The sequence below is a fragment of the Thalassophryne amazonica genome, chromosome 6, assembly GCF_902500255.1.
Source record: "Thalassophryne amazonica chromosome 6, fThaAma1.1, whole genome shotgun sequence".
Lineage (NCBI taxonomy): Eukaryota > Metazoa > Chordata > Actinopteri > Batrachoidiformes > Batrachoididae > Thalassophryne > Thalassophryne amazonica.
This window is the reverse complement of record NC_047108.1, coordinates 12,005,017-12,023,614: the sequence shown is the minus strand read 5'-3', so window position 1 is coordinate 12,023,614 and position 18,598 is coordinate 12,005,017. Positions and strand designations below refer to the sequence as shown.

The following is an 18,598-nucleotide window of genomic DNA, read 5'->3' as shown; positions in this document are numbered from 1 at the left end:
ACAATGTTGAAATTGAACTTGTAAATGACACAAAATTTCTAGGGGTCTTTATCGATGATGAGATAAGTTGGAAAACACATATACTCGTAAATTATGTTAAATCTAAAATGTCAAAGATTATTGACATCTTGTATAAAGCACAAGACTTCATCCCCAACACTCATTAGTTACCTTATATCATTCATTACTTGTTCCATATATGACCTAATGTATTGAAGTTTGGGGAACCACCTACAAAACAAACACAAATCCTATATTTTTACTTTAAAAGAAAGCCGTAAGAATTATTTGCAAGAAACCATATTGTGAGCCAACAAATCCATTGTTCGTGCGTTTGCATATTTTGAAATTTTGGGATTTGATTGATTATATCAGGGGTAGGCAACCTGTTCCAGAAAGAGCCATGAGGGTGCAGGTTTTCTTTGCAGCCACTGACTCCACCAGGTGATTTTACTGATTAATATCACTTTGAGCAAATGGAATCAGTTAATCAGTAAAATCACCTGGTGGAGTCAGTGGCTGCAAAGAAAACCTGCACCCTCATGGCTCTTTCTGGAACAGGTTGCCTACCCCTGGATTATATCATAATACAAATTATGTTCAAAGCACAAAATAAACATCTGCCATTACATCTCCAGGACCTGTTTAAAATGAGAGACTCCAGTTATAACTTACAAGGCACATTGTGTTTCTGTAAAAGGTATTAACATTTGGAAAAATTGCTCGGATAACATAAAATCAACTGGTACTTTGGTAGGCTTTAAAAGACTTGACAGAAACTATTTGATTGCTCTTTATAGTATGTTGAATTAGATTTACTGCTGTTTTTGTGTTTACTGCTGCTTGTACGTTTGTGTTTTTGAAACTGTAGTTCAGAGATCAATTTATATTTCTATTAGGTATGTGAAAATTCAGTAAGATATATCTTATATATTATTGGGGGAGGTGATGGTCTAGTGGTTAAGGTGTTGGGCTTGAGACCAGAAGATCCAAATCCCCGCCTGACTGGAAAATCACTAAGGGCCCTTGGGCAAGGTCTTTAATCCCCCATTGCTCCCAGTGTGTGTTTGTGAGCGCCTTGTATGGCAGCACCCTGACATCGGGGTGAATGTGAGGCATTATTGTAAAGTGCTTTGAGCGTCTGATGCAGATGGAAAAGCGCTATATTAATGCAGTCCATTTACCATTTACATAAGAAAGATAAGACATCATATATATAACATATTTAAATATTAAGGGTAATAAACAACATATACAATAAATATGGTACTATACAATATACAGGAGTAGGTATTAAAACCTAAATATTAATACAGGAGAAGATTGTAGTATAGGTAATTTAGTATGTAGACTAGTAGTAAAATTAAATTATAGTTAGTAGGCTAAGCTATAAATGTGGTATTTTATTATAGAAACAGAAGCTATGATGTAATGTGTATTGGTATCTATCTAAAGTAACTCTGCTAGCATACTATAGGAAAATAAAAAGTATAATCTATATGCTATCAAATGGAAACCTAAGAACTAAGGTACTATATGTTGATATCTTTAAAAAGAAAACAAACTGATGAATCATTAAAAATCTACATAATGTAAAATAAAATTGTAAATAACAATAATAATAATTGTACACTCAACAAAAATATAAACGCAACACTTTTGGTTTTACTCCCATTTTGTATGAGATGAACTCAAAGATCTAAAACTTTTTCCACATACACAATATCACCATTTCCCCTCAAATATTGTTCACAAACCAGTCTAAATCTGTAATAGTGAGCACTTCTCCTTTGCTGAGATAATCCATCCCACCTCACAGGTGTGCCATATCAAGATGCTGATTAGACACCATGATTAGTGCACAGGTGTGCCTTAGACTGCCCACAATAAAAGGCCACTCTGAAAGGTGCAGTTTTGTTTTATTGGGGGGATACCAGTCAGTATCTGGTGTGACCACCATTTGCCTCATGCAGTGCAACACATCTCCTTCGCATAGAGTTGATCAGGTTGTCAATTGTGGCCTGTGGAATGTTGGTCCACTCCTCTTCAATGGCTGTGTGAAGTTGCTGGATATTGGCAGGAACTGGTACACGCTGTCGTATACGCCGGTCCAGAGCATCCCAAACATGCTCAGTGGGTGACATGTCCGGTGAGTATGCCGGCCATGCAAGAACTGGGACATTTTCAGCTTCCAAGAATTGTGTACAGATCCTTGCAACATGGGGCCGTGCATTATCCTGCTGCAACATGAGGTGATGTTCTTGGATGTATGGCACAACAATGGGCCTCAGGATCTCGTCACGGTATCTCTGTGCATTCAAAATGCCATCAATAAAATGCACCTGTGTTCTTCGTCCATAACAGACGCCTGCCCATACCGTAACCCCACCACCACCATGGGTCACTCGATCCACAACATTGACATCAGAAAACCGCTCACCCACACAACGCCACACATGCTGTCTGCCATCTGCCCTGAACAGTGTGAACCGGGATTCATCCGTGAAGAGAACACCTCTCCAAAGTGCCAAACGCCAGCGAATGTGAGCATTTGCCCACTCAAGTCGGTTACGACGACGAACTGGAGTCAGGTCGAGACCCCGATGAGGACGACGAGCATGCAGATGAGCTTCCCTGAGACGGTTTCTGACAGTTTGTGCAGAAATTCTTTGGTTATGCAAACCGATTGTTTCAGCAGCTGTCCGAGTGGCTGGTCTCAGATGATCTTGGAGGTGAACATGCTGGATGTGGAGGTCCTGGGCTGGTGTGGTTACACGTGGTCTGCGGTTGTGAGGCTGGTTGGATGTACTGCCAAATTCTCTGAAACGCCTTTGGTGACGGCTTATGGTAGAGAAATGAACTTTTATTGTGGACAGTCTAAGGCACACCTGTGCACTAATCATGGTGTCTAATCAGCATCTTGGTATGACACACCTGTGAGGTGGGATGGATTATCTCAGCAAAGGAGAAGTGCTCACTATCACAGATTTAGACTGGTTTGTGAACAATATTTGAGGGAAATGGTGATATTGTGTATGTGGAAAAAGTTTTAGATCTTTGAGTTCATCTCATACAAAATGGGAGCAAAAACAAAAGTGTTGCGTTTATATTTTTGTTGAGTGTAAATAACGAAAATAAGCTAGTCATAGTTAGAAGAGCTAAATTAGCCGTTAATGAACCAAACGTACCTAGCAAGCTAACAAGATAGACAAAAACGGTAATTAGTGTATAAAGTATAATAGCGTAGTTAAACCTACAATAACGGTATTAACAAATACATATAAAAATAAATGGACAAAAGTATGAATTAATTTGGGCTATCACACAGAAAAGAACCAATTATTTTGCTACAGCCGGCTAGATAAGCTAACGTTAGCTGTTAGATATAACTAATTGTACCCCACTCCTCCAATATTTACTTAAATATAATAATATTAAAGGGGGGGGGGGGGGACAAGAAAAAGTAAAGCGTGTTGAAATGTATATGGAGACATGATATAAGTACTTTAGTGAAAGGATATAAAGGTGGAATATTCCCAGCTAAAGAGAGCTTTTTTTTCATATATGTATAATTATTTATATACATATGTACAATTTTTATTTTCAATTTGGTTAAAGGGGTAGGTGTCTACAAGCTTTGCTTCTGCCTGTACCCTTTCAGCCGCATGTGTGCACTGTTGGACTATTTTCTCTCTTTCTTTGTATGTTTTGTTGATTTGCTTTCATTCGTATAAGAACTGTGAGATTATTAAATACAGCAAACACTGTGCACAATACTAACATATTTTTAAGAACCTGGGACTCCAAACAAAAAATACTCGTGGCTTCCAGTGCCACCCCTCAGCCTCCGTGGTGAAATTTCAGGGTGGCAGAATTCCTGTGGCGTGAGCAAGACCTTTTGGCCCGTGACCTTGACCTTAAACTTGACTGAGGTCTTGACCTAAGACAGTTTTCCTGTAAATTTGGTGACTATTATCCTCTATTCCAGAGCAATGATACAAATTTGAAAATCCAAAAATTTGGCCTGTGACGTTGACCTCAAGGTCAAAGTCATCCGTTTTGGAACTTGACTGAGGTCTTGACCTGATACACCTTTCCTGTAAGTTTGGTGAGCCTAGGTTGGCCTCTCCATTCCAGAGCAACCATGCTAACAACTCAATTGCTGACACCCCCAAAAGGCCTATTCTCAGCTTAGGGGTAACAAAAACAGAATAAAAGGTGACTTTGACTCCTTTCTGTTGATCAGAGGGACATACTTTGGCAGCAAGCGAGAACCACGTCTATACCGATTTCTCCGTAGTCTTTCCGGATCTGAAACCAACACAGAAGAAAGGTCAAACTAGACATTATTTAATTATGGAAGGTACATTAATGATACATGGACAATAATGATACAATAATAATCTCAATGATTGAGAATCTGAACAGAAACATGTTGTATAAACTTATCAATCGTAACGAAATGACTGAATCTGATCAAGTCAGAATGACAAAACTGGTACAGTCCTCCCATTAGCACCTATTAGTCATGCAAACGCTGAGCGGGTTTGCCCTCTGTGGGCAAAACGTTATGTGCGTGGCCATTACATGCACAGTGTTATATGACATGTGACATGCCAACAGTCATGGAGATTTTAAAAGAATTAAAGATGATTGATCATTTTGATGTTCCTAAATGAAGGCATGAGGAGTTCTTTCTTAATGTACACAAATCAACAGTTCCTGTCACGGACTCTCGTGTGCATGTTGACTGTATTCAACTAACGCTAAGCTAAGAGCTGCAGGACGCTATTACCAGCCAGTTGAATGCACACCCAGACGGAGCTGTGATTATAGTAGAGGACTTCAGTCACGCAGACCTAAAAAGCAGATTGTAGACCTAAAATCTACAATCTAAAAATGTGCACTTCTCTCCCAGAGACAATAACATCCTAGGTCAGGTCTACGTCAGTGTTTCTGAAGCTAAAGTGCTTCCATCCCCACACCTTGGACTGTCCAACCAGATTTCACTCACAATGAACCCTGTCCTACAGACCTCTAATGTGCAGAACACATCCAGCTGGTTCAAGCCTGGAGTGAAGAATCCGGTTCTTGGCTGCACGACTGTTTTGGAAACACAGTCTGGAAGGTGTTTGCAGAAAACACAGATCTACAGGAATGTAGCTCATCAGTGCCGGTGTCACAGACTGAACAGTCCACCCCTAAAAATCTGTCCGCCCTTTGCATTTGTGCATGCGTCATTTCGGACCACAGCAGACGTCTGAGTCTGGTGTGGAGACGTCTAGTCTCTTCACCCAAAGCGATCAAATGCATTAAGGAGATTATTAACCATCAGATGATGAAGGTAAAACCTCTTAAATCATTCTAAAGTCAGTTTTAAGTAGAAACGAGGCCGTTCTAAGCAGAAACTCACTGAAACTGTGACGCTTTGAAATGACCGACACGCAGTGAACGCATCAGTTAGCAGCTCATTTAGCCATGGCGCTCTGATCTCTTCCGTCACCTTTTATGATGAAATACTGCTGAATTTATGTGGAAATGATTGTTGTACAAAAGCTTCAGATATCTGTCGCTGAGATAGATGATGACTGGAGTGTAGTTTGAAGCAGAAACGAGGTGATAATCTGTGAACTGCGTCATGAGAGGGGACTGATTTTTAGGGGGACCGCTCGGTCTGCAACACCAGTATGTCTGCCCCTAAAAATTGGTCCGCCCTGCCTCCACTGTGCATGCGTCATTGCGGAGCTCAGCAGCTCATCTAAGACAGAGTCTCTTCACCCAAAGTGATCAAATGGATTGATGTGATTATTAACGTAAAGTAAACGTAAAGTAAAACCTCTTATATCATTCTAAAGTCAGTTTTAAGCAGAAACAAGGCGATATTCAGTGACGCTTTGAAATGACCAATGCGCAGTGAACGCAACAGCTAGCAGCCTGTGTAGCTGCTGCGCTCTGGTCACTCCCTTCGTCTTTTATGATGAAATAATGTTGAGTTTATCTGGAAATGACTGTTGTAGAAAAGCTTCAGATATCTGTCGCTGACATAGATGATGACTGGAGTGCAGTTTGAAGCAGAAATGAGGTGATAATCAGTGAACCGCAGCTGATGACGCATGGGCAGTGAAGGCAGGGCAGACCGATTTTTAGGGGGGACCGTTCGGCTGGCGACAGCGGATTACTTTGCCTTCTACAGGGGCGCCAAAAAGGAAAGAATAAGGAGGAGGATTCTCGGGACCCATGATTGACAGGGGCCCAGAGAGGCCCTGTAAAGAATATAATACCTGGAAAGAAAAACTTTTAGCATTGTTAGCATGCAAAGCTAAGCATGAGTAAAATAGCATATATTTTCATTTATTCTTTACAGCCCCTAATACAATTATAATACTATAATGCTAAGATTTATTTTCATGTGGTTCAAAATCCCTGGCGGCATCCCTGGCCTTCTGTACCGACACTGTGCTCTACACACGCTTCCTGTGCCTACAGGAAGAAGATCGAAGCCTTCAAAGCAGCACTAAAGTCATGTGGTGAGCACCTTGCAGGAGAGCTAACCAGCATCTCTAACCTGCCTCTGCAGCAGGCTGTAGTCCTCACATGCCTCAAACCCACTGCCATCATCCTAAAAAGCAAGCAGTCACATGTCTCAGTGATGACCACCCAGTTGCTTTAACACCGACTGTCATGAAGTGCTTTGAGAGGCTTCTTCTCATGCACATCAAGGCCAGCATTCCCACTGATCTGGATGGCCGCCAGTTTCAGATCAGTGAGTGAGGAACAGCTTCTTCCTGAGAGCTGTGACCTCCATCACACCTCATCCCACCACACAACACTGAGGACAGTGTAGGAATGAATTACTTCCCCATCCTACCCCGGTATAAGCTGCTGTAATGCACTAGATCACTTTAAATTACACTGATCTGTAAATAACCTGCCCCAATGGTAAGCAACCTGTAAACTAGTATTTCACTTCAATTTTACTTTGTATTTTTATTCAATTTTCTATTTAGGTATATTTCTGGCTCCTAGTGTCTGGGACTTAAGGCCCTGTCCCACTGGGGAGAGGATTACTTGCACATGAATTGAGTATACAAATTACGGGCGTTCGTTGTCGTCCGCAAAAAAATTGGCCGACAATGACAAATGTCTCAGTATGAATTATGGATATATTAATAATGTATAGCAATATATGGCGAACAATCACGGATGTCGGATCACGGATCACGGACGCATGTATTGAGGAAACTGATCGGACGCATTGCGATTATCACGGACCCAGACAGCAAATAGATCCGGGCCGGATGTGGTCCAACATCTGGTACCAATCCTGAAAACAGATCCGGTCCAGACAGTTTTTGCACCCTGGCCCAGATCCGGCACGGCTCCGCTTTACAGTTCTAGAACAGATCTGGACCAGATCTGAACTGGATCCGCAAAACACCAACCGTTTACAGACCATATCTGGCACGGATCTGGGACAGATGTGGACCACATCACAGCAGCGTGGCAGGAACAAGTTTTACAGGGGTAAGTTCCGTGGATCCGAGGAAACTGATTTGTATCTATAACACACAGATCAGTGTCCCTGGACTTATAAAACTTGATTGTCATAAAGAAACAAACCGCTTTGCAATAAGCATTTAAAAAAGCATCAGTGACGATCACGAGAGTACAGAGTTTACAACCGCTAATGGATAGTTTCTGCCGAGTGCAGATAAAATTGCTTATCGTTATGCCCCATGTTCCTGCCACGGTGCTGTGATGCGGTCCACATCTGCCCCAGATCCGTGCCAGATATGGTCTGTAAACGGTTGGTGTTTTGCGGATCCAGTTCAGATCTGGTCCAGATCTGTTCCAGAACTGTAAAGCAGAGCCGTGCCGGATCTGGACCAGGGTGCAAAAACTGTCTGGACCTGTTTTCAGGCCCGGATCTATTTGTTGTCTGGGGATGTATTGTGAATGCATTGTGCACGTGTTGCGCGTGCACGGCATCTGCATTGCGGTCATAAAAGAAGCGCACTCGGGCCTTTCGACATCACTATTCACACCAACACCACAGCCTCTGCAGCAATTGCTGGACTCAGACAAGTTGATTGGTATTGTAATGATCATAGAGTTGATGTTTATGTTGTCATGCAAGGGTTAACTGTTCATGAGTTTGGGGAGCGGGAGGGGGGAAGCCGCTCGGGTTGTGAGACGGTGTTTTTTTTTTTTTTTTTTAAAAGAGAGTTCGGCCTGAGTTGCAGCTGTAACAGCAACTCTTCCTTTTGTTGGTGTTAAATAAAAGTCCTGAAAGAGAACCGAGGTCCACGGCTGATTTCTCTGCAGCTGGGCATTTACAGTATGTTGTTGGATTGCAGCAACTATTATGTCTTTGGGGATCCATACCTACATTTGTACGTCTCCACAGCTGGACTGGCACTGACTGGCAGGTATGTCGATTTTTGCCACATATAGTACTTTGGGTTTACGTGACGTGTTTGTTATGCATTCACAGATTGTCCGCAAATCAGATGCAAAGCAGATGTAATACAAACGCTTTATCCGTGGCCGATCTTGTTGTGTGTGGGCCGCTGAAGAGGAGGTACTGCTGGCCCATCACCACCAGAGGGCGCCCTGCCTGGAGTGCGGGCTCCAGGCACCAGAGGGCGCCGCCGCCTGATGAGAGCAGCCAGGGTGACAGCTGTCACCCATTACTGGACACAGCTGACTTCACTCAGTACGGAGGTATATCAGCAGGACAGCGTCTCCACCTCAGTGCCGAGATATCACCTTGAGTTTCAGGTAATCACCTCTGCAACATATATCTGTGTTCAGATAAGTACTCACCTTTCCTGCTTCAGTGTGACAAGAGGTGGAGGCGGCTTTGCCCCTCTCATCTACCGGGTGCGGTCGCATCCCACCCTGTGTGTTTGTGTTCTTTCCCGCCAGCAGTACCGGATCCGACGAGCGGAGGCAGTGGCCACCTGGGAATTCGGGACTTGGCGGTTCCAGTACTTCTGGGTTTCGGTGGCAGAGGAGATCTGGGTGGTTCCGGTTCAACTAGGACGGACGTCTCCTACCTTCGGGCCTGCCCACAAGACACCAGCAGATTTCAGCTTACATCTCCAAATTGCTAATTGTTGTATCAGTTGTGCTATTTTCACAACAGTAAAACTTGTTCTTACTTTTCTCCATTGTCCGTTCATTGCGCCCCCTGTTGTGGGTCCGTGTACCTACACTTTCACAACAGGATATCTCGGCCAGCGTCATGGATCCCGAGGGGCGTCAACCGGCTGTTGAACGGCCACTGGAAGACCAAGACGTGGCGGAGGCTTCGGGAGGGGTAATCGGTGAGTTGCAGCGGATCCTCACCGCTTTCACCTCTCGGATCGATTTAATGACCGAGCAACACGTTCTCCTAAACCGCAGGGTGGAGGCTCTCGCCGCACAAGTGGAGGCGCGCCCTTTGGGCGCCGCTGCGGCTCTCCCTCCCGAGGACCCTGCGCGCGAAAGTAACGTTCCACTGGTCGTTCAACGGTCCCTTCCTCCGTCCCCAGAAGCATACATAAGCCCTCCAGAACCGTACGGAGGCTGTGTGGAGACGTGCGCGGACTTTCTTATGCAGTGTTCGCTCGTCTTCGCTCAGCGTCCCGTGATGTACGCGACGGATGCTAGCAAAGTAGCTTATGTGATAAACCTGCTTCGCGGGGAGGCACGCGCTTGGGCTACAGCGCTCTGGGAGCAGAACTCTCGGCTCCTTCATACTTACGATGGGTTTGTACGGGAGCTCAGAACGGTGTTCGATCATCCCAACAGAGGAGAGTCCGCTTCAACCGCACTACTGTCAATAAGACAGGGGCGTCGGAGCGCAGCTGCCTATGCAGTCGCCTTCCGCATCGCGGCGGCGAGATCCGGCTGGAATAGCACTGCCCTCCGCGCTGCCTTTGTAAACGGACTGTCTCTGGTCCTAAAAGAGCACCTGGTGGCTAAGGACGAACCGCGAGATTTAGATGGGCTCATTGATCTAGTCATACGACTCGACAACCGGTTAGAAGAACGCCGTCGGGAACGAGGCGAAGGGCGTGGCCAGGCACGCGTCGTCCCTCTCCCTTCCGGGTCCGATCGAGCTCCGCCCTCCCCACGCTCCTCTGTTCCTGCGCTCCGTGCGCTTACGGCTCCCCCTGCTGACGAAGCTATGGACACGAGCAGGGCAACATTTAGGGCACCTGGAGCACAAAGGAGGCGGGCCCACGGAGCTTGTTATGTTTGTGGCTCGAGTGAGCATATGGCAAACGACTGCCCCGAGCGGTTAAACTCCAACGCCCGCCCTTAGAGACTGGGCCAGGGGTGGGCCAAAACATTCACGTGGGACACACCCACATTGCTACACGACTCCCAGTCACAATCCTGTATGAGGATTCAACCCTGAAGGCCCCAGCACTGGTGGACACGGGCTCTGAGGGGAATCTGCTTGACAGCAGATGGGCCAGGGAGATAGGGCTCCCTCTGGTGGCTCTTACCTCGCCTGTGCAGGTTCGAGCACTAGATGGCTCCCTACTCCCACCAATCACGCATAAGACACCTCCAGTGACTCTGGTGGTGTCAGGTAACCACCGGGAGGTGATCGAGTTCTTCGTGACTCAGGCCACCTCCCCTGTGGTTTTAGGGTTTCCATGGATGCTTAAGCACAATCCCCGGATTGATTGGCCGTCCGGGGTAGTGGTGCAGTGGAGCGAAACCTGCCATCGGGAGTGTCTCGGTTCCTCGGTTCCTCCCGGCTCCCAAGCTAAGGAGGAGGTCCGAGTCCCGGCCAATCTGAAGGCGGTGCCAGCGGAGTACCATGACCTCGCTGACGTGTTCAGCAAGGATCTGGCTCTCACGCTTCCTCCCCACCGCCCGTACGATTGTGCCATTGATTTGGTTCCAGGCAGTGAGTTCCCGTCCAGTAGGCTGTACAACCTCTCACGGCCGGAACGCGAATCAATGGAGACCTACATCCGGGACTCATTAGCCGCCGGGTTGATCCGGAATTCCACCTCACCGATGGGCGCAGGTTTCTTTTTTGTGGGTAAAAAAGATGGCGGACTTCGTCCATGCATTGATTACAGGGGGTTGAACGAGATCACGGTCCGCAACCGATACCCGTTGCCCTTGTTGGATTCAGTGTTCACCCCCTTGCATGGAGCCAAGATTTTCACCAAGCTGGATCTTAGGAATGCGTATCATTTGGTTCGGATTCGGAAGGGAGACGAATGGAAGACGGCATTTAACACCCCCTTAGGTCATTTTGAGTACCTGGTCATGCCGTTCGGTCTCACTAATGCTCCCGCGACCTTCCAAGCGTTGGTAAACGATGTCTTGCGGGACTTCCTGCACCGGTTCGTCTTCGTATATCTAGACAATATACTCATCTTTTCCCCGGATCCTGAGACTCATGTCCGGCATGTCCGTCAGATCCTGCAGCGGTTGTTGGAGAACCGTCTGTTTGTGAAGGGCGAGAAGTGTGAGTTCCACCGCACTTCTTTGTCCTTCCTGGGGTTTATCATCTCCTCTAACTCCGTCGCCCCGGATCCGGCCAAGGTTGCGGCGGTGAGAGATTGGCCCCAACCCACAAGCCGTAGGAAGCTGCAACAGTTCCTCGGCTTTGCTAATTTCTATAGGAGGTTCATTAAGGGCTACAGTCAGGTAGTTAGCCCCCTGACAGCCCTGACCTCTCCAAAAGTTCCCTTCACCTGGTCGGACCGGTGCGAGGCCGCGTTCAAGGAGTTGAAACGGCGCTTCTCGTCTGCACCAGTTCTGGTGCAGCCCGATCCTAGCCGCCAGTTAGTGGTCGAAGTGGATGCCTCGGACTCAGGGATAGGAGCGGTGCTCTCCCAGAGCGGGAAGACCGATAAGGTCCTTCACCCGTGTGCCTATTTCTCTCGCAGGTTGACCCCCGCTGAACGGAATTATGACGTCGGCAATCGGGAACTCCTTGCTGTGAAAGAGGCCCTCGAAGAGTGGAGACATCTGTTGGAGGGAACAGCCTCTCGTCTGGGTATCACCCCCAGACCAACGGGCAAGCAGAGCGGGCGAATCAGGAATTGGAGCAGACACTACGCTGTGTGACAGCCGCGCACCCGACGGCCTGGAGTACCCACCTGGCCTGGATCGAGTACGCTCACAACAGCCAAGTGTCATCTGCCACCGGCCTCTCCCCGTTTGAGGTGTGCTTGGGGTATCAGCCCCCCTTGTTTCCGGTGGTCGAGGGAGAGGTCGGTGTGCCCTCGGTCCAGGCCCACCTACGGAGGTGCCGTCGGGTGTGGCGTGCCGCCCGCTCTGCCTTGTTGAAGGCCCGGACGAGGGCGAAGACACATGCAGACCGGCGGCGGGCCCCGGCTCCCACGTATCGTCCTGGGCAGGAAGTGTGGTTGTCCACCAAGGACATTCCCCTTCAAGTGGACTCCCCCAAGCTCCAAGAACGATACATCGGTCCCTTTAAAATCCGCAAAATCATCAATCCCGCCGCAGTGAGGCTTCAGCTGCCGGCCTCGCTGCGGATTCACCCAGTGTTCCATGTCTCCCGGATAAAGCCCCATCACACCTCACCCCTCTGCACCCCGGGTCCGGCACCACCTCCTGCCCGGATCATCGACGGGGAACCGGCTTGGACCGTGCGTCGGCTCCTCGATGTCCGTCGAATGGGCCGGGGTCTTCAGTACCTGGTGGACTGGGAGGGGTACGGCCCCGAGGAACGCTCCTGGGTGAAGAGGAGCTTCATCCTGGACCCGGCCCTCCTGGCCGACTTTTACCGTCGCCATCCGGAGAAGCCCGGTCGTGCGCCAGGAGGCGCCCGTTGAGGGGGGGGTCCTGTTGTGTGTGGGCCGCTGAAGAGGAGGTACTGCTGGCCCATCACCACCAGAGGGCGCCCTGCCTGGAGTGCGGGCTCCAGGCACCAGAGGGCGCCGCCGCCTGATGAGAGCAGCCAGGGTGACAGCTGTCACCCATTACTGGACACAGCTGACTTCACTCAGTACGGAGGTATATCAGCAGGACAGCGTCTCCACCTCAGTGCCGAGATATCACCTTGAGTTTCAGGTAATCACCTCTGCAACATATATCTGTGTTCAGATAAGTACTCACCTTTCCTGCTTCAGTGTGACAAGAGGTGGAGGCGGCTTTGCCCCTCTCATCTACCGGGTGCGGTCGCATCCCACCCTGTGTGTTTGTGTTCTTTCCCGCCAGCAGTACCGGATCCGACGAGCGGAGGCAGTGGCCACCTGGGAATTCGGGACTTGGCGGTTCCAGTACTTCTGGGTTTCGGTGGCAGAGGAGATCTGGGTGGTTCCGGTTCAACTAGGACGGACGTCTCCTACCTTCGGGCCTGCCCACAAGACACCAGCAGATTTCAGCTTACATCTCCAAATTGCTAATTGTTGTATCAGTTGTGCTATTTTCACAACAGTAAAACTTGTTCTTACTTTTCTCCATTGTCCGTTCATTGCGCCCCCTGTTGTGGGTCCGTGTACCTACACTTTCACAACAGATCTGTCTGCATTCGCTACAACTTATTTTAGTCCGTAATGTGGACATGACAGGCACGCTATATATCTGTTTTATACACTGTCCCAGTCCGCTGCGAAGCCACAAATCCTCATCAGTTGCACATATCAGCGGATAACGGCGGATATACAGCGCATAGCTTCAGTATGTATTGAGTATGTATTGAGTATGTCAGGCGGATGTCATCTGCAACCTAAATTTTGTGCAGCTCAAAAATCCTGACAATCAATTCAATTCAATTTTTTTTTTTATATAGCGCCAAATCACAACAAACAGTTGCCCCAAGGCGCTTTATATTGTAAGGCAAGGCCATACAATAATGATGTAAAACCCCAACGGTCAAAACGACCCCCTGTGAGCAAGCACTTGGCTACAGTGGGAAGGAAAAACTCCCTTTTAACAGGAAGAAACCTCCAGCAGAACCAGGCTCAGGGAGGGGCAGTCTTCTGCTGGGACTGGTTGGGGCTGAGGGAGAGAACCAGGAAAAAGACATGCTGTGGAGGGGAGCAGAGATCGATCACTAATGATTAAATGCAGAGTGGTGCATACAGAGCAAAAAGAGAAAGAAACAGTGCATCATGGGAACCCCCCAGCAGTCTACGTCTATAGCAGCATAACTAAGGGATGGTTCAGGGTCACCTGATCCAGCCCTAACTATAAGCTTTAGCAAAAAGGAAAGTTTTAAGCCTAATCTTAAAAGTAGAGAGGGTGTCTGTCTCCCTGATCTGAATTGGGATCTGGTTCCACAGGAGAGGAGCCTGAAAGCTGAAGGCTCTGCCTCCCATTCTACTCTTACAAACCCTAGGAACTACAAGTAAGCCTGCAGTCTGAGAGCGAAGTGCTCTATTGGGGTGATATGGTACTACGAGGTCCCTAAGATAAGATGGGACCTGATTATTCAGAACCTTATAAGTAAGAAGAAGAATTTTAAATTCTATTCTAGAATTAACAGGAAGCCAATGAAGAGAGGCCAATATGGGTGAGATATGCTCTCTCCTTCTAGTCCCCGTCAGCACTCTAGCTGCAGCATTTTGAATTAACTGAAGGCTTTTTAGGGAACTTTTAGGACAACCTGATAATAATGAATTACAATAGTCCAGCCTAGAGGAAATAAATGCATGAATTAGTTTTTCAGCATCACTCTGAGACAAGACCTTTCTGATTTTAGAGATATTGCGTAAATGCAAAAAAGCAGTCCTACATATTTGTTTAATATGCGCTTTGAATGACATATCCTGATCAAAAATGACTCCAAGATTTCTCACAGTATTACTAGAGGTCAGGGTAATGCCATCCAGAGTAAGGATCTGGTTAGACACCATGTTTCTAAGATTTGTGGGGCCAAGTACAATAACTTCAGTTTTATCTGAGTTTAAAAGCAGGAAATTAGAGGTCATCCATGTCTTTATGTCTGTAAGACAATCCTGCAGTTTAGCTAATTGGTGTGTGTCGTCTGGCTTCATGGATAGATAAAGCTGGGTATCATCTGCGTAACAATGAAAATTTAAGCAATACCGTCTAATAATACTGCCTAAGGGAAGCATATATAAAGTGAATAAAATTGGTCCTAGCACAGAACCTTGTGGAACTCCATAATTAACTTTAGTCTGTGAAGAAGATTCCCCATTTAAATGAACAAATTGTAATCTATTAGACAAATATGATTCAAACCACCGCAGCGCAGTGCCTTTAATACCTATGGCATGCTCTAATCTCTGTAATAAAATTTTATGGTCAACAGTATCAAAAGCAGCACTGAGGTCTAACAGAACAAGCACAGAGATGAGTCCACTGTCCGAGGCCATAAGAAGATCATTTGTAACCTTCACTAATGCTGTTTCTGTACTATGATGAATTCTAAAACCTGACTGAAACTCTTCAAATAGACCATTCCTCTGCAGATGATCAGTTAGCTGTTTTACAACTACCCTTTCAAGAATTTTTGAGAGAAAAGGAAGGTTGGAGATTGGCCTATAATTAGCTAAGATAGCTGGGTCAAGTGATGGCTTTTTAAGTAATGGTTTAATTACTGCCACCTTAAAAGCCTGTGGTACATAGCCAACTAACAAAGATAGATTGATCATATTTAAGATCGAAGCATTAAATAATGGTAGGGCTTCCTTGAGCAGCCTGGTAGGAATGGGGTCTAATAAACATGTTGATGGTTTGGATGAAGTAACTAATGAAAATAACTCAGACAGAACAATCGGAGAGAAAGAGTCTAACCAAATACCGGCATCACTGAAAGCAGCCAAAGATAACGATACGTCTTTGGGATGGTTATGAGTAATTTTTTCTCTAATAGTTAAAATTTTGTTAGCAAAGAAAGTCATGAACTCATTACTAGTTAAAGTTAATGGAATACTCAGCTCAATAGAGCTCTGACTCTTTGTCAGCCTGGCTACAGTGCTGAAAAGAAACCTGGGGTTGTTCTTATTTTCTTCAATTAGTGATGAGTAGAAAGATGTCCTAGCTTTACGGAGGGCTTTTTTATAGAGCAACAGACTCTTTTTCCAGGCTAAGTGAAGATCTTCTAAATTAGTGAGACGCCATTTCCTCTCCAACTTACGGGTTATCTGCTTTAAGCTACGAGTTTGAGAGTTATACCATGGAGTCAGACACTTCTGATTTAAAGCTCTCTTTTTCAGAGGAGCTACAGCATCCAAAGCTGTCTTCAATGAGGATGTAAAACTATTGACGAGATACTCTATCTCCCTTACAGAGTTTAGGTAGCTATTCTGCACTGTGTTGTTATATGGCATTAGAGAACATAAAGAAGGAATCATATCCTTAAACCTAGTTACAGCGCTTTCTGAAAGACTTCTAGTGTAATGAAACTTATTCCCTACTGCTGGGTAGTCCATCAGAGTAAATGTAAATGTTATTAAAAAATGATCAGACAGAAGGGAGTTTTCAGGGAATACTGTTAAGTCTTCTATTTCCATACTATAAGTCAGAACAAGATCTAAGATATGATTAAAGTGGTGGGTGGACTCATTTACTTTTTGAGCAAAGCCAATAGAGTCTAATAATAGATTAAATGCAGTGTTGAGGCTGTCATTCTCAGCATCTGTGTGGATGTTAAAATCGCCCACTATAATTATCTTATCTGAGCTAAGCACTAAGTCAGACAAAAGGTCTGAAAATTCACAGAGAAACTCACAGTAACGACCAGGTGGACGATAGATAATAACAAATAAAACTGGTTTTTGGGACTTCCAATTTGGATGGACAAGACTAAGAGACAAGCTTTCAAATGAATTAAAGCTCGGTCTGGGTTTTTGATTAATTAATAAGCTGGAATGGAAGATTGCTGCTAATCCACCGCCACGGCCCGTGCTACGAGCATTCTGACAGTTAGTGTGACTCGGGGGTGTTGACTCATTTAAACTAACATATTCATCCTGCTGTAACCAGGTTTCTGTAAGGCAGAATAAATCAATATGTTGATCAATTATTATATCATTTACTAACAGGGACTTAGAAGAGAGAGACCTAATGTTTAATAGACCACATTTAACTGTTTTAGTCTGTGGTGCAGTTGAAGGTGCTATATTATTTTTTCTTTTTGAATTTTTATGCTTAAATAGATTTTTGCTGGTTATTGGTAGTCTGGGAGCAGGCACCGTCTCTACGGGGATGGAGTAATGAGGGGATGGCAGGGGGAGTGAAGCTGCAGAGAGGTGTGTAAGACTACAACTCTGCTTCCTGGTCCCAACCCTGGATAGTCACGGTTTGGAGGATTTAAGAAAATTAGCCAGATTTCTAGAAATGAGAGCTGCTCCATCCAAAGTGGGATGGATGCCGTCTCTCCTAACAAGACCAGGTTTTCCCCAGAAGCTTTGCCAATTATCTATGACAGAAACAGAAAAACGTGCCTCTTGCGGATGTCGGCCGACTCATACAAGCATGTTTCACGGATATTGCGGATGTTTAGCAAATATGAGCCAATTTTTTGCGCAATTCATACACAAATCTTGTGGGACAGTGGGACTAGGCCTTTATCAAACAAATGCCGCTGTGATACAAGAACAACAAAAGTCTCTTCTCTTAGAATCTTAAACAGCTCTTGTGGGTTCAATATTGAATGTGTATGTCTAATTTTCAAACATTTGTCTTATTTTAATGCATATTAATGCAACTTTTTATTCATATTGTAAATATTTGACGTGTGTGCAATCAAAAATGATATAAGAAATACGTTTTGTAGCGCTTTGACTCCCACTGTATCCAGGAAGTTGACAGTGCTCAGGTCGAGGATGATGGCTCTGGGTAGCAAGTGGTTGGGGTCTGGATCCATCTCGATGAAGGAAATGCCATTCTGCTCCACCCTATTTGGCTCCACCGGAGACATCTGGACATGATGGAAACACATAAAGATCACGAGTTAAAAAAAGGGACAGAAGATCAGATGACCATCACAGATGAGAAGAACAATTTTCACGTTACATTTTTTTTAAAGCTTTTCTCTAAGATGACAGTTTTATTCTAAAAGGCGTAAAGATTTAAAATAAAAGTGATCTTATGCTGCATTCACATGTTGGCTGTCAGCGGCTGGATGCCATGTCCCGTGATGTACACTTCCTGTCAAAAGTTAAAACTTGTCAGCTTTTTGCTGCTTACCACAGCGAAAAGGATAAACTGAATTTTGTTTTATCTTTAAACAACAGGAAAGACAGACCGAGACAGATTATTTAAATACAGAGTCATCCAGTTTAATCTGTTAAACATGAATAATTTCTGTGATTACAGAGAGGAATTAATCTGCAATCTCTCAAAAGGTTTACTTTTTAAGGTGCCATCAGAGCCAGGGCTTCCTCTTTTAATTATAACACTGTGCAAAACGCTAAATACTGTTCAATTAAGTAAATCTTTGTCCGTGTCATGAGCATTAAATAAATTATGGCGCCTCACGACATCACGTACAGCCTGCCACTGCAGATGGAATTCTGCTATAATGACTGCTGTGATGGTTCTTCTACCACCGACATGTGAACGCAGCATTACTGTAGATGGGACAACAAGGATTTTAATACTTCTGAAATAAAAGAGAGCAACTGTCCATTTGGATGAGTAT

The 18,598-nt window shown here is 45.5% G+C and overlaps 1 protein-coding gene across 1 annotated transcript in view; it reads right to left on the bottom strand.

Moving 5' to 3' along the window:
* Positions 1–18,598, bottom strand: part of slc26a6 (solute carrier family 26 member 6) — a 127,391-nt gene that overhangs the window by 18,442 nt on the left and 90,351 nt on the right. Inside the window, exons 16-17 of the mRNA XM_034171757.1 lie at positions 17,723–17,875; positions 4,257–4,311 (exon numbers count right to left, since the gene is read on the bottom strand). Of these exons, the coding sequence (XP_034027648.1) occupies positions 4,257–4,311; positions 17,723–17,875 (208 nt within the window). The remainder of the gene's footprint in view (positions 1–4,256; positions 4,312–17,722; positions 17,876–18,598) is intronic.